The sequence below is a fragment of the Bactrocera neohumeralis genome, chromosome 5 (assembly GCF_024586455.1).
Source record: "Bactrocera neohumeralis isolate Rockhampton chromosome 5, APGP_CSIRO_Bneo_wtdbg2-racon-allhic-juicebox.fasta_v2, whole genome shotgun sequence".
Lineage (NCBI taxonomy): Eukaryota > Metazoa > Arthropoda > Insecta > Diptera > Tephritidae > Bactrocera > Bactrocera neohumeralis.
Window position 1 is genome coordinate 63697925 of NC_065922.1, and position 16008 is coordinate 63713932.

Consider the following 16008-nt stretch of genomic DNA (forward strand, 5'->3'; position numbering starts at 1 on the left):
GTGTAAAATTTCATGAAGATCGGTTGAGTAGTTCTCGAGAAATCTTGCCAACTGACTTCAAAACAACAGTTTCGAGAAAAACGCGTTTAAAGACGGCGCACTTAAACCAGCTAGCCTCGAGCGCATAAGTTCCCAAGGAAGTACCTCCGAAACTATTACTAGGATCAACTTGAAAATTTAGGAGAACATTCTAGAGGATGGATTTTTTGTAAGCTCATGTAACCCCCCCCTGAAAACATCTTACTAGCATAAATACCTAGGCATAGAAGCATCAAATGATCATTCCCTAGCGAAAGAAGGGTAGTTAAGATAAGACCTGCGTTTTTCGCTGTGAACCGCACACTATTTGAGAGAAGCTATGGGCAGAGGAAAGGACCAGTAGAAAACGCCACTAGCAGTAAGCGCTTGAGCTCGATACAAAACGAAACTAATCGCTCTTCCCAGAAACAAATTCAGGCAACTTGTTGCATTGGTTACTGGGGCTTTACTCTTTGATTTGACTGGATTAAACGAAATGTTGTGATAACAAGAGAGAGCACAACACACCGCAGGTCGCAGTACTTTCCTCAAATTTCAATCTATCTAAATTTCATAGAGTTGTCTCTATAATGCCATTGAAAGGTTAATTGCAAAGATGGTAATCGGTACACAGGGTAAGCCATATCGACTGCTTTGGGGAACAGAAAATCAAATTCAGATCTATGAAACGCCATTGATTGGCCAAAAAGGAATGTTCGCGAAAAAGGCTAATTGAGCCATAATTTTTCAAACAAAATGAATCGTTAGCTGCCATACAAATCGACAGACCAAAGTTCTAGTAAGGAACATTTTGCATTTGTGAAGGGTATTATAGCTTCGGTGCAACCGAAGTTAACTCTAAACTTTCTTTTGTTTTTCTTTTTTTTTTTAATTACTATTTTTAATTTACTTAAATTTTTTAGCCACCGAACAGCCACGCACACCCAATCCACTCTTCAAACGGAGATTTTCGCTCGCCGCCAACCCACCTGCCACAACAATACTTACGCCGAGTACAAACACTCCAGCTGACGCACTCACCACAACACTCTTCGTAGACGGTTTCGATGCCGAGGACGCCAGTGATCAAGTGGCCAAATCGAGTGTACATACAAATCATTTCAATCAATTTGTGCACAATGCCGAAGATAATGAAGCACAAATACCACCACGAACCTTAACCAGCGGCATCAAGGCCTCACCACTGAAATCAAAGTCGCACATAGCAGTCACAACAACACATGCGCCCCTTGAGCCGCAACAGCCATATGTGGAATCCATCACACGTCGTATGGGCACCGTAGCGGCAACCACGGAATTCACTGCATCGAAACGTAAATAAAATTGTCATTACGATGTTTTCCTAAAAACTAACAGGAAATGAAATGAAATGGAAAATTGCAATATACATTTTAATTTCAGGAAAGTCTGTCGCCAACAAACGAAGGCCACAGAAGTACACGCCCCCTACGCCACAAACATCGACTGAAAGCTTACCGTCGCGACGCGGGCAGTCTGTGAAAGAGGCGGTGAACAGGCGACGGCCTAACAAGTATGCCGCCGGCGACAGTTTTGAGCGACTAAATGGCAATCAGGCGGCACCGGCAAAGACAACCACACATGTCAGCACGGCGAAGAGCAGCCATCGACAAGTCGTCGACTATGACTACTATGACGATGAAAATGAGCGCGTAGTTGGCAATACCGAAGGGCAGCAGGTGCGTACGAAGAAGACACAAGTATTTTTACTTTTAGATATAAATATTTTTATTTTGCTTCAATTTAGTTGAAGGTGATTTTGCATGGACGTGGCATAATCGAATGCCTGGATCAAGGCAATTTCCCGCATCCGCTGTCGTGTCGGAAATTCATATCCTGTGCCAAATTCGAGACCGGTGGCGTGGTAGGTTGGGAATATACTTGTCCGAAGGGTCTCAGTTATGACCCGGTCGGTGGCATGTGCAATTGGGCAGCCGGTCTCGGCTGTAAGGAGTAATTGGCGGCGGCATTAACACTTTGAAATACAAATTCTAACAATAGTATACCCTTTAAATATTGCTAGAAACATACTTTCGCACAAATCGAACTGCAATTTATAAATGCAAAAAAGAATACTCATTAAAGTAGCTCATTGAGAGTTTGACGTCTGCGCCGGGACTCATACACACTTCATTTTTAAAACGAATTTCCTTTAACCCTTGCAGTTATTTTATAGTTTTAATAAAATTATGTGATTATCGTTTATTGTTTCTTTTTCCTTAGTCGTTTAAGCATAACTTTAAGTTTAAGCTAAAAATGTTAAATTAAATTTAGTTGAATTTTGAAAATGAAAAATATTGTAAATGCTAATACATATTGGAAAGTATTCGTTTATTGTAATTTCTTTCAACTTACAACGAATTACTATACATATTTCTATTTTTCTATGCCAATACTCTATATATTTTATAATTTATAACCAATAAAAAGTGAAAATACTTTAGTACATATTAATTTTATTAATACAACATTTAAAATACAAAAATAGACCACGCACTTAAAATTTTTGAAAAATTTCCAGTTTGTTGTACTCCTAATGGACTCATCTCATCTCGCCTTAGTGACGCCTATATAAAGGGTGATCCGTTATTATTTGAAATTTATTTTTTGATGATTATCTCTTTCAAATGTGGCCGCGGCTATGTCTCAGATGGTCTATCCGTTGAATTCAATTTTCGATTGCTCGTTCGAGCATTTCGACTGGTAACTGGCCAATGGCACGCGTTATGTTTTGCTCCAAGGCCTGAGTCGAAGCGGGATGGTCCGCATAGGCTTTAGACTTAACATATCCCCACAGTAAAAAAGTCACCGAAGTTTTCTCTCAATAAATCCATTGATTGATGGATTCGATGCGTGCGAAGTGGCGTCGAGCTTCAATTTCAGGTGTCGAATAGCCGGTTATCATGGCGCGATAACGATCGCCAATGACGGTTACGTTCTCACCGGCATATTTTTTAAAGAAATGATGATGATTACCGGCCCACAAATCGCACCAAACTGTTGCTTTTTCTTGATGAAATTGAAACTCGGTCCGAGTTGTTGTGAACGGCGACGAATGGACTCTCCACGGTGTTCGTGTACAACATCCGGTGTGTTTTACGTGGGTACCTGCTGACGACAGCCTTACTCCACGGCGCTCAAAAGCACAACGGATCAAAACAATGCGTTGATCAGCGCCCTGAGAATGCTAAGCATTTTCAGTACCAATTGGCAGTGTGGCATGGACACACTAACCACCTTGGTAGGGTTCGAGGCCCATCTAAAACCTCTGCCGTACTTTGGGTCCGGCACCCGGTTGCAATGCAACTCCACATTCAACTGACAAGGTCAGTTCTTCCCGCGATTTGAGTTTTAACCACAACCACCACGAATCTCCACAAAGGGCCAAACCCAATGAGCAGGTTGGAGTTACCTCCAAGGGCTACTGCTCCCCGTGGTACCAGAATTAAGTCTCCGGTCAGACTTCGTAGCCGAAGCTACTACCAGTTGAGCTTCCATACAGCTCTGGACTGGTAGCCAGGATATTAGTCGCCTCTTACGACAGGCATGCCTAACCACGGGTATATTCGGTTTCCCTCCCCCGAACCCCGCAGGGTGAGGTCTTCATGTACACTCTCATCTCTTCACAAAACAGCGTGTTCTATCCGGTCGAATACCGGGTTTGCTCGCAACGTAATAGGACCGATTTTCTTCTGCCGCGACTGTACTTCGGACCGTGCGCCCACCGACTGGATTCAGTAGAGGGCGTTCCTAGCTAATGCGCGAAGTATTTCTGTGAGTGATGCAAGCCGAAAAGTCAGCGTTCATTAGAGCAGAGGTACGCGATTAAATTCTGTGTGAAACTCGGTAAATCTGCGACAAAGACGTTTGTTATGATCAAGCAGGCTTACCCAGATGTTGCTTTAGCAAGAATTGGTGTGGTGCGGTGGCCTTTTTGGAGGGCCGAGAAGACGTCGCTGATGTATGAGCAAATCTAAAGTGAAAACGATGCTCATTGCCTTTTTGGACATCTAAGACATCATCCACCGTGAATTTTTTCCTTCTGGACAAACCCTCAATGCCAAGTTTTACGTCGTAGTCCTCAACAGACTCAAACGAAGGGTCAATCGGGTCCGACAAGACATCGCAGCCTATTGGAAGTTCCAGCACGACAACGCCCCGGCTCACACCGCCTTCTTATGAATGCTTCCGCAGCCGCCCTACAGCTCAAATGGGCCAAAGGATGAGGTTGCGAGAAAAAGCCTAAATTTGTGACGAAACCACCAAAAACAGGCTGACATGTACACAAATAAAAGAAAAAATAAAAACATAGAGAAGAGGTCGGTGTTTGCTTAAAAGTATATATGCATATGCACTGGAGCAAGTTGTGGGAATATGCCATATTTTCGGACGAGAAGAAATTCAATCCCAATGGTACTGGTAATTTGTTCCTTTCTTGACAGGATACCGGCAAACGAACATGGCGAAGGAAATAGGCGCAACTTTGGTACAACCTTTACGTACAATCATAATTCTGCTATTGTGCTTCATTAATACAAAAATGTACTCCAGAAAGTATAGAGAGTTGCTGTATGATTTGTTAATTACATTTATTGAAAACAATATAGAAACAGAGTTTACTCTTTCAGCAATACAATGCCGCCATACATGTGTTGAAGGAAGCGAAAGAGTGATTTCAACGCAAAGAAATCAATTTATTGCACGGGTCCGCTTACAACCCCCTTGAAAATTTATGAAGCATACTGGCATCAATTGTATATTAAAACGATCTCTGAGCTTAAGGAACGAACAAAAATCTATTGGAAGGAAATTGAAACAGGTGTCCTTAGGAAACTAGTAGAGACAATGCCCAATAAAACTTTCAAACTCTTAACATCAAAAGAAAGTGTAATTATTTATTAAACTACTGAGCGAAGTAGCCATCAGAGATAAAGAGTTGCTCAACTCTTCTATCACTTGAAAACGAGAGCGTAAATCTCCTACACGACTTTGACAATTGACTGGAACGGCTAGGTTTAACGTTTCGCAGTTGAATCGGCGAGAACGGCCGGATACAATTTGTAGCCGCCGCTCAAAATCATTTACAAAGTATGTAAAATATGAAAAGTAAAGGTAATGCGAACTTTAAATGTAATCCACTACCAAAACTATCGATCCTGAAAATTTTGCCGACAACACTCATTTAGGATAAGTGAAGAAAACACTTATTTCTATTCCCGTAACGAGAAACCTCATTTTTGTACAGCCTTTCTGCCAAAGCCATTAACTGAAAGGCTATAAATAATATGCCTTGACCTGTTTATTAGTCCTCGTTTTATCCCAGCTGAACCAAATCTACTCCACGCTGAAATAAAGTAAAGTTTTCTTCTCATCATTGAATTGGACTGTTTCTTACGGACACTGTTTTGTATCGGATTTATCAAAAGTTGTACAGTTTTTGGTCAGCATTTCATCCAGAAACCCAAGCAATTGGGATTTCGAGGTGTTGAACCAAATATCTTAACATCATCTTTCAGACATGTATACGATATACCCCGTACGCGAAAAAGTCGCAGAAGGCAAACCTAGATAATATAATTATTACCAGTTAGAAAATCAACTTTTGAAATTTTATAGTTTAATGCCCGTTCTAACTTCTGCACTAGCCAAATTAAGAAATAACGTTGTTTAATACCAATTGCTTTTATTTACAAACAGTTTTACGGCATCATATCGGAATTTAAGGGTATAATTATAAAAAAGTTCTAATGTAAGGGAAATTAAATACGAAATATATTTAAAGCTCTGCTATTTACTTTTTTGTCTTCAACTGCACTTTAGTTGTTCGAAGAGGAGCGGCCGGAAGTCTGATGTATGCCATGGTAGGAATTTTGTTTCTTGGCGGGTGCGCTCTTTCCGAATGGACTTTTAGCGTTCACTTGCAGAATGTAGTCACCTTCCAAATCGTAGTCAGCGGCAATACCCATATAAGCGCGTCTGCCGTTGCCATTGTTGTTTTTATACTGTTGTAGGGATTCGGCTGCGACAGCTGGGAAGTTGCGATCATTACCTGGGCGCACTGTCTCGGCGAAGTAACGGGTTGCACGTAAGGAAGCTTCGATTATGTTATCAGTTCCGGGCATGGCAACAGAAGGACCGTTGGGATAGAAGTCAACATCACCGGCACGAGCAGCGCTACCCAAGCCATAAGCAGAAGTGTGGATGGCATCAACGAAATCAGCATTGCCGCGAGCCAAGCCGACCAAAGTGTTGGGTTTGCGTGCAAAGATTTTTGTGGGATCCATGGCAGTGATACGACGCAACTTGTTGCCTGTTTGACGTGTGTATTGGCGAGCAGCAGCACCGGCAACATGAGCGCCAATACCTTGTGCGACAATATAGATCACTTCCTGGGGTACATCAGTTTGCGACGTAAGTTGGACCAAACTGTTACCGATCGCAGCACCGACGCGGTTGATATCGAGCAGAACAAGTTCTTCGAAATTGCGTATGACGGCGCCCAAATCAATAACCACCAAATTACCACTAGGTTTGGTCTGTTTGCTGTTAGAAGATTCCTCGCTCGATGAAGTATCCTGTTCAGAGTCAGCGTCTTGACCACCTTGTACTTGCACTTGTCCGTTGTAGGCTTGCAAATAAGCCTGAATGAGTTTCTGGTTGGCGCGTGCGGCATCACGCAGTTTCTGTTGTGGCAGACCAGTGATGAAAATGGTGACTTCTTGTTGGCCGAAATGAGGTTGTTGTTGGACGGTGGATACCAGCTGATTCAATTTGGTGTTCACGCGCTGACCAGTGGGTGTGTAGGTGTAGACAGGAATATCGCTGGGACTGGGGGCATAACTGGGCTCAATTTTCCGGCTCAACTGCGACAAGTGGTCTACAAGTAAAATTTTCCTGCATTACCTTGAATCTTACATTCCAAACCAAACGCTTCAATACTTACAAATCTGGTTCACCAACTCGGCAGCCTCCTCAGCCGGCATTTCCTGCAACTTTTCGAAAGTGATCTCATCCACTGAAGGCGCATTCTCCAATTCACGCGGCGAAATCCACTCAGTGGGTTTCAGGTTATCACGTATTGAGTTGCCTCTAGCGCACACTGTTGTTGCTGTAGCCAACACGGCCACCAAACAAAAAATACTTAAAGGACTCATGGCTCTTCGTTACCGTTTATGTCGTATGCCGGGAGCAGTCGAATTGAACTGTGGTGTTGACAAAATGGAAAATATAGCTTTTATACCTTAAAGTTATTTGCGTAGCACAACTCAGAATGCTGAGAAAACGTTAATTCAGTCGGGTGCATTGAACTCGCTTTGAAAACTGCTGTTGCAGGGAAATAGAAATACATTTATTGATTTGTAAATCATTTAAGGAATCGCTATCTACAACTACTGCTGCGCGTGCAATCGCAGCTTAGACGTAAGTTTCGCTTATCTGTGCGTTTTTTCTTTTTTTGCGATTAAAGCTAAGAAAGAAAGTGATAAGCTCGCTTGCTAGACACAATTGCTTGCCCACCGATGGCTGCGAGCATTGCAACATGCTGACATCAAACTATTGTTGTTTTTGTTTAGTAATTTTACAATTTTTCTTTATTTTTAATTTTTTTATTTTTTCCTTTTTTTTTTAACTTTGTTGGCCACACACATGAGCTCGCGAAATTTCGGCGTTTTATATTACCAACATATGTGAAATACTCTTCAAAACGACAACATATGGGAATATATTATTATTTTCATTTCAAAACAACCATTGCATAACGGGCTATATGAAACCGCCTTTCCGTTATATTTTGTAAATAAAACACTTTTGTTTACGAAAAGCATGCAGATTACGAGTTTTGTTGTTGCGAATTCATTAAACAATATTAATTTAACGAACATAAATAAAAAAGGAAACAAGAAGTTGGAAATATGAGCAACCCACCCAATCCGAATTGCTCAAATTAAAATTGTACACAACACAGAGCATTTTGTTGACATATAACGAGTGATCCAAGTAGAGATACTTTTTCAATATCCTTTTCTACACAGATCACGCGTGAGTCGTGTCAAGCTGTCATGTTATTTTTTTCAGTATTGTTTGGCATTTCATCATGGAAAGACTTACGCCTTCGCTCAACTTATTGAGCGAATTATTCGCTACATCATCATCTATCATGAGAACCAGCATTCATTATTGGATAATATTCGACCGAATAGACCATGTGCAGCACGCAGTGAAGAAAAATATCTCAGCCGTAGCTGAGAGTGTACACGAAGACCGTGGAGTCGATTCGGCGCCGTTCGCAGCAACTTGGACTAACGTATGGAACAACTAGGTGCATTTTACATTGACATATTAAATTGAAGAGTGCAAGAACGGAAGCCGCTCGACCTTCCCAAGCGACATCGTTTCACTCTATGGGCTCTTGAAAAGTTCCAAGAAGATCCGATGTTTTCGAGGAAAATTTTGTTCAGCAATGAGGCTCATTTCTGGCACAATGTATATGTAAACAAGCAAAATTGCCGCATTTGGGACCAAAAGCAAACTGAAGAGATTTAAGAGCTGCCATTCCATCCATAAAAGCAACGGGCTAGTGTGGTTTGCGGACCGATGGAATCATTTTCAAAAATGATGCCGGTGAGAACATAACCGTCAATGGCTAACCGACTATTTGATGCCTAAAATTGAAGTTCGTGATCTCGGCGACATTAGGTTTCAACAAGATGTTGCCACTTCCCACTCAGCGCATCAATTGATGGATTTATAGAGAGAACACTTCGGTAAGCAGATAATTTCACGTTTTGAGTTGGTCGAGTGGCCAACGTTGGAAAGACATAATCTTAAAAAAATAAATGCCAGAAAATGTGCTTTCAAATGATAATAAACATTCCTCAATAAATTTGAAATTTCTGAGTCTTTTCTTTAAAAAACTAGGGAAACTCGAAATGGATACCCTTTAGTCTTATAAGTAATAATATAAACAAAAATCGGCAAATGAAATTATAGACCAATTTCAAATAATTGATTCGAAACAAGGAAAACAGTTAAGTTCGGTTCCATCGAAGGTAAAATACTTTTCATAAATAAGAAAGTTTCCATGCAAAATCTTTATATCGATCGATCGATCAGATTTAGTTATTTGATCTATAAAGGTCCGATCTGCGAAATTTCTTCGGATATTGTAGCGTTGCCAAATTTGGTGAAGATATTTTGTCAAATAAAAAAGTTTTCCGTACAAGAACTTGATTTTGATCGCTGATGGTTTTTTTTAGCAGCTACATATTATAGTGGTCCGATCTGAAAAGAATTAAATATATATCTAAACTCCGAGGTCACCCAAACCCTTTGGCTAATGCTTTGGTACATTCCTGCGATCAATCACTTGCTTGAACTTGTCTAGTTTTTAATAGATTTGAGGCGGCCATCTGTACGTTTTAGAGCTGGGAGGCTCCTGTGGATTTATTTGCCGGTTTTTCTGTTTCGCGGTTTGGGTGGTCGAAGGCACTGCCTTTTCTTTACCTCGCCTGACGGTTGGGATTGGCGCTCTTAGCCCCACTACCTCAAGTGGCAATGGATGCGGATGTGCAAACTTTGCTCTCCTTCGATGCAGGAGAGACAATACTGCGTTTAACCCTGTTTCGCGCTAGTACTTCTCGTACCTCAGAAGTCTTCCAAAGTGCGTCCAGGAAGCTAAACGACACACTCTTTAACTGCAGCGATGCTGACGTTGTCCTTAACCGTCACCCGTGCCTGTTGTTTTCTTTTGATAGTAATTTTTGGTTTGGTTTTGTTGTTGTTGTTGGGTTTTGTTTCCTTTTCGTACTACCCTTACTCAACGCCGTAGCTGGAACGAGACGATCCGCCGCGCCAGAGCCCCGTGACGCGGTAAGACCACCGTTATTTCAAAATTCAGCCCGGTGTCGGGAAGGCTTCGTGCGAATACAGCCGAATTAACCTCCTTGTTGCAAATCATCCAATGGACACGGGAGTCGCATAACACCCTGGATTAAAAGGTGGTCGCTCTTGGTCACCGCACACATGCAGCCGCTGACAACCCTCATGAGTCATCGAATTTTCGCAGTAAATGTAAGCGTAGCTCAAGCTTTGAACTACAATTGTTTACAATTTGTTTCAACATGTTTCCAGAAAGTTTTAGTTAGGCAAAAATAGTGTCAAATTGTTTTCTTTTACTTGTTCAGAGAGTCCAGGATTTCAAAGTTGAGTGGTAAATTATGTTACGACAGGCTCGTCCGAATTTCACAGTTTTACAAGGGTTCGGAAAAATGCTTGTAAAAACGATACCAGAAACAATATTTACATGATTCAAAAAGCTGCGTATTATCTTGCAAATGAAATTAGATCATTTATGACGCATTACAAATTTATTTTGAGATAGAGTTTTCCCGCAATGCGATTAGTAAACCGCAACAAGGTGCGAGTCGATACATAAGTAGGAGTATATCGGCTCTGGCACTTTTCGCAAGTACAGCTGAAGCCAATATATCGGCTCCCGGTACTAAAAGGTTTAAAGTCGCCCCGGGCGCCACGTCTTGGGGCGAAAAACGATCTTCGCTGTTTTTTAAAACTCCAATTCGGGCAAAAATTCCTGCAAATTGTGTCCAAAGTGTACAAGATATAGGGCGAAAATGGTTTTTTTTATGGCTTTTAATAAGATGTCTTGTAAATTTACTATAAATTTCCTCAAAAACCGTATTGTGAGAATTTTGGAACTTCAAAATTTGCGTGGCTTCTAGTTCCTAAATTTTATATACTTAATATCGAAGATATTTTGTAAAAATTCACTTTTGTTTGAACCACCTCATGAAACTTGTAGGTAGGTAAACAAAGGGGGCGGCAGAACATCCTTGGCCCCGGGCGCCCGAAGTTGTAGCTACGCCACTGAATGGGATACTATTATATTAAGATTTTTTTATCATATACAACTTTTTATAAGTTTCTTTCACCTGCCGTTTGATTGATTATCTTAGTTTATTGCATAAGTACCACCACATCACTTTCAAACTCCACAAAATAATGTTTCTACTCAAACGCAAACAATAAATTTCCATGATCAGTTGGTGAGCTACCCTACCCAGGTTCTAAGCTCTATGAACCCGGAAATTATGCTTTAGATAATATAGTAATAGGCAGTTTATTTAGTACGGATACTTAAAAACATTTCTTGATTTTTGTACCAAATACAAAGACATTGAAAAGATAGCTAGGAACATTGCGCATTTTCCACTAACTAAAAGAATATTTTTTTACTATTCAATGCAATCAGTAGTTTGGAGTCTAGAATACCATATGTGAGCAACAAAAAGTAATAAACTACTTACACATAGCAACTATATACGTGAGTTTGCACACTGCACAGGTTGGCTCGTTTAGCCCTTATCACTTGCGACAGCGCATCACATTTTGGCAACAAAGTTGATTATAGATTTGTGTTGTTGTTGTACCGACCGGCAAATACTGCAATTCAGCCAAAATTGCACGCGCAACATTGCCGTCCACTAGCACTCGTTCAAGGTGCGGTCAACGCCCTTCTGCAGTCATATACTCAGAATATAATCTAAAAACTAAATGCATTTACTTATACATACATATGTAAATGCTCCGAAACTTTTTGCAAACAAATGTATAAGGTGTCTGTCAAAAGTTTCTATGCTGGCAGGGCTTACGAAGGTAGACTGCATTTTCGTATATAAATCATCGACAATTAAGTTATAGGCACAGTTCAAACCGATTTGCAAACGTGATCAGTATGAATCCTCTGAAGATTTTCTGTTTTATGGCTTTCGTATTAGCCATTGCTAATGCTTCACCCAAGCATGGCAAGAACAAGGACAACGTGAATAGCTTAAAACCTGTGGATTGGTTATCGGCCTCTGAATTAGAATCGATGCCATCAGTCGAGGATATCACTTTGCAACAGTTGGAGAACATGTCAATGGAAGATGCCCAGCGAAAGATTGAGAAGCTATGTAAGTGTTACAAATGGTTCGATTAATTCTAATTTAGGTACTATAAAATATAATATTTTTTCTTCCTTTAGATCACTTGTCGCAAATTAATCACGCTCTAGAACCGTCCTTTGTTCCGAGCCCCAGTAATGTGCCGGTTATCTTGATGAAACCCAATGGACAGCCCGAGCGTACCAATCTCAATGAACTAGTCCAAACTGCCAAGCAACAACCCAACTTTGGCGATGAGGAAGTAACCATTTTCATCACTGGTTTGCCACAGTCGTCTCCTTCTGTTGCAAAGGCAAACAAAAAATTGATCCAGGCTTATATGCAGCGCTACAATGGACAGCGTCAACCAATCAGCAATAACCAGGACTATGACTATGGCAACAATAAGGACAATCAAGGTGCCACTTCAAGTGAAGAAGACTACAGTGAATCGTGGAAGAACCCCAAACCCACAAAGGGCAACCTTGTGGTAAGTTTTAACACCAAATGTGTATTTTATGATTTTTCTATCATTATCATTAACTATTTTCTGTTTATTCATTTAGGTCATCAGCTTGGGCTCCACCCTCACCAACATGAAACGTTTAGCTCTCATCGATGTAGAACAAACCGGTAACATGATCGGTAAAGCTCTCGTCGAACTGACCAACGAATGTGATGTACCACAAGAGATCATTCATATTGTTGGACAAGGTGTTGGTGCCCAAGTTGCAGGAGCTGCTGGACGTCAATACAAACGTTTGACAGGTCATCAATTGCGTCGTATCACAGCTTTGGACCCTGCAAAATTGTTCGCTAAGGACAAGGATATGTTAACTGGTTTGGCTCGTGGTGATGCTGATTTCGTTGATGCCATTCACACTTCGACTTGTGGAATGGGAACACGCCAACGAGTTGGTGATGTCGACTTCTACGTCAACGGTCCAGCTTCCGCTGCTCCAGGCGCTACCAATGTAATTGAAGCAACTATGCGTGCAACTCGTTACTTCGCCGAATCTGTACGCCCAGGTAATGAACGTAACTTCCCTGCTGTCGCCGCCAACTCCATGGACCAATACGAAAATAACGATGGCGCTGGCAAACGCGCTTACATGGGTATTGCTACCGATTTCGATTTGGAGGGTGATTATATTCTGAAGGTGAATTCAAAGAGTCCTTTCGGCAAGAGCGCTCCCGCTCAAAAGCAAAGCACTTATCATGGCCAACACCAGGCATGGAAAAGCGGCAAAAACCAGAACAACAATTAATAAGCTAATAATTTAGCAACTGGAATCTCCCATCGAAGATTAGAAGGATACTTTACTTTTTAACTAATAATTTTTGTACCTTTTTGAATTTTCATAGAAAATAAACTAAGCATTTTTTATGTAAAAATATGCTTATAGAAGCAATTTTCGGGAATTTAAATATTCTTACGATTTCTTTGCTACTTCACAGTACCATAGAGCGCATTTATTTCTATACTATCTTGTATGGAAACTCAGTCTATTTCATATTTATTTTCACTTGCAATCATATACATTTATAAATTAAGAAGAAAATACTTCATATCACCTATAGATTCAAGGCAATTTGAAGTACAAAACCATATTTCAAAATTGGTTAACTAATGTTAAAAGTTAGTAGTATAATGGTCCCTTACTTTTTTTCACCACCGCCCCAAAACGTTTTTACACGTTTGGTATCACATATTGTTCATTATGGCAGCAAGATCTACGAAATTCAGTAGAAGTTTTACATTCTTGACGTTCAGAGGCATTAGATGCCTCATACCAGTACTAGTCAGTGAAAATTTGATTTTGAGCACATACTTTCTAAGAAAACACAAGTAAGGATTAATTCTGGTTGTTAAATCTTTCGTAATTTCAGAGATATGTACATTAAACCTTTCAGAGGAACACCTTTTACTATACCGATTAATGGCGTTTTTTGGCGTTGCAATTGTTCGATTCAGAAACACAATGAAATACCAACCTCCTCTGTCAAGGTTTATTCTACGTCTACCAAGCTTCAATCTCATCTTCTGATATACAATACTATTTTTCGCATATTTCGCAATTTAGTGAAATATTTTTGTATGTATGTACATACTATACATATCAACATTCACAAATAAAATTTTAGTAGCCTAACCTCCAGAAGCCCTCATTCATTTAGCCCTTATCACTTACGACAGCGCATCACATATTATCAAAAAATGTTGTTTAAAAACCAAACAAGTTATGGCTACATGCATCTGCTGAAGATTTTCTCTTTTATGACTTTAGTATTAGCCATCGCTATTGCTTCACCCAAGCATGGCAAGAACAAGGACAACATGAATAGCTTAAAATCTATCGACTGGTTATCGGCCACTGAATTCGATGTCATCAGTGGATGTTGTTGCAACAGTTGGAGAACATGTCAGTGGAAGATGCGCAGCGAAAGATTGAGAAGCTATCGCCGCCTACTCTATGAAACAATACGAAATTAACGATGTCGCTACCGAAATCGGTTTGGAAGGTCAATGAAAAGAGTCATTTCGGCAAGAGCGCTCCTGCGCAAAAGAAGGCACTTATCACGGTCAACATCAGTCATGAAGGAGCGATTGAAACCAGAAGCAGGATTAATATAACATATATTGGCTCTGTGAGATTAAACTAATTATTACTAAATTTGTGTTCCTTATTGAATTTATGTACATGTAAAATAAAATCAAAATTTTTCATGTAAAAATATGCTTATTGAAGAAAACTATCAAAATATTCTTACTGTGTTCCCAACCAATTTCAGGTGTATATATCGACAAAGCTCTTATCTACAGTTTATAAGCAGAATTATGTTTATTAAATGTTTAATTTTACCTTAACATTGAAAATCATTCAGCTCTTGTGGAACGATTTATTCCATATATTTTTGCACTGCCGTTAAAAAAAATGTACACATTTCTCTTATTAAATATATATGAGTACTAAAATATACTATCAAGTATCGCAAGAATAAATATAAATATAAATATAAAAACTAAAGCGCTTATATTTACAATCAATCAAACTGTTGCCAACGTTCTTCCTCCTCATGTCTAAATGCTTTACGTTTTGATGGTGGACCGACGGGTTTTCGTATTATTTGATTGCTACGAGCGTAAGTTTCAGGATTATAATTTCCAGATATAGTGTCATCCCAATTTTCCTCACTTTCGATTGGGTCATGCTTCAGAAACTTCATCTCATCAACGTATTTATAATGTGCAATTATTTTACGATCAGGACAACTCACTAAATGCAGCTAAAATTAAACACATTATTACAAATTTTAAATCGCTATTCAAAAATCTTACCTCGAACTCGGCCTCTGGCACCAAATGTAATTGATTCAATGGGCACTTTTGTAATTCCACATTTGGATAATTCAAACGGCATTTAATTAGATGTAATTGCAAACGACTCCTTAGGACACGATGTGCCTTATTGTAGGGACAAGTAACAAAATCTTCACCTTTATTTCCATCCATTTGGCCAACTACAGTTCAATTAACTGACAATCTACTAAATATTTTAAATTGTTTGTGGATGAAAAACTGTCGATTCGTGTAGACCTAGTTGCCAACTATTCAGTTTCCTAAACTAAATAAAAGTTTACATACTAAAAGCAATTATTTACTATTCTTTTTTCAATGCAAATTGTACATAATTTGTGTTATTCTTTTCGATAGGACTAAATATGTAAAATAAGATTAGTAGCCAGAAAATTTAATAGACTTGAAATCTTATTTCAGTCTTGTCTTTGTTTACATGTTTACTTCATAATACAATTTTTTGTACCTTTTATAAAAACAAAATATTTCATGTCCTTACCAATGCAGCTGATGTTTTAAAAATTGCTTTTTAACATTTGAATTCGAGATTTAAAAAAAAAGTACTCAATTAATTTTCAAAGATTAATTCTTAAAACAAAAAGTTGGCAATATTTAAATTTTGGTTACAAACAGAACGCAATATTTGACGAAGGC

At 39.6% G+C, this 16008-nt stretch overlaps 5 protein-coding genes across 5 annotated transcripts in view; 2 read left to right on the forward strand and 3 right to left on the reverse strand.

Moving 5' to 3' along the window:
* The window catches only part of LOC126759340 (uncharacterized), a 134416-nt gene extending 131913 nt beyond the window's left edge, over positions 1-2503 (forward strand). Inside the window, exons 15-17 of the mRNA XM_050474074.1 lie at positions 942-1352; positions 1441-1736; positions 1805-2503. Of these exons, the coding sequence (XP_050330031.1) occupies positions 942-1352; positions 1441-1736; positions 1805-2014 (917 nt within the window). The 3' untranslated portion in view covers positions 2015-2503. The remainder of the gene's footprint in view (positions 1-941; positions 1353-1440; positions 1737-1804) is intronic.
* LOC126759164 (frizzled-3) overlaps positions 1-16008 on the reverse strand; it is a 485412-nt gene that overhangs the window by 53969 nt on the left and 415435 nt on the right. The window lies entirely within an intron of this gene.
* LOC126759177 (vitellogenin-2-like) lies at positions 5721-7250 on the reverse strand. The gene is made up of 2 exons (XM_050473856.1): positions 7001-7250; positions 5721-6934 (listed from the first exon to the last, which is right to left on the reverse strand). Exons 1-2 carry the CDS (start codon positions 7209-7211, stop codon positions 5874-5876), a joined length of 1272 nt encoding a protein of 423 aa, XP_050329813.1. The 5' UTR covers positions 7212-7250; the 3' UTR covers positions 5721-5873.
* LOC126759176 (vitellogenin-1-like) lies at positions 11785-13408 on the forward strand. The gene is made up of 3 exons (XM_050473855.1): positions 11785-12026; positions 12098-12486; positions 12563-13408. The coding sequence occupies exons 1-3, from the start codon at positions 11807-11809 to the stop codon at positions 13262-13264; spliced, it is 1311 nt and encodes a 436-aa protein (XP_050329812.1). The 5' UTR covers positions 11785-11806; the 3' UTR covers positions 13265-13408.
* On the reverse strand, positions 14811-15570 carry LOC126759198 (gametocyte-specific factor 1 homolog). Its single transcript, XM_050473894.1, has 2 exons — positions 15337-15570; positions 14811-15284 (listed from the first exon to the last, which is right to left on the reverse strand). Exons 1-2 carry the CDS (start codon positions 15508-15510, stop codon positions 15042-15044), a joined length of 417 nt encoding a protein of 138 aa, XP_050329851.1. The 5' UTR covers positions 15511-15570; the 3' UTR covers positions 14811-15041.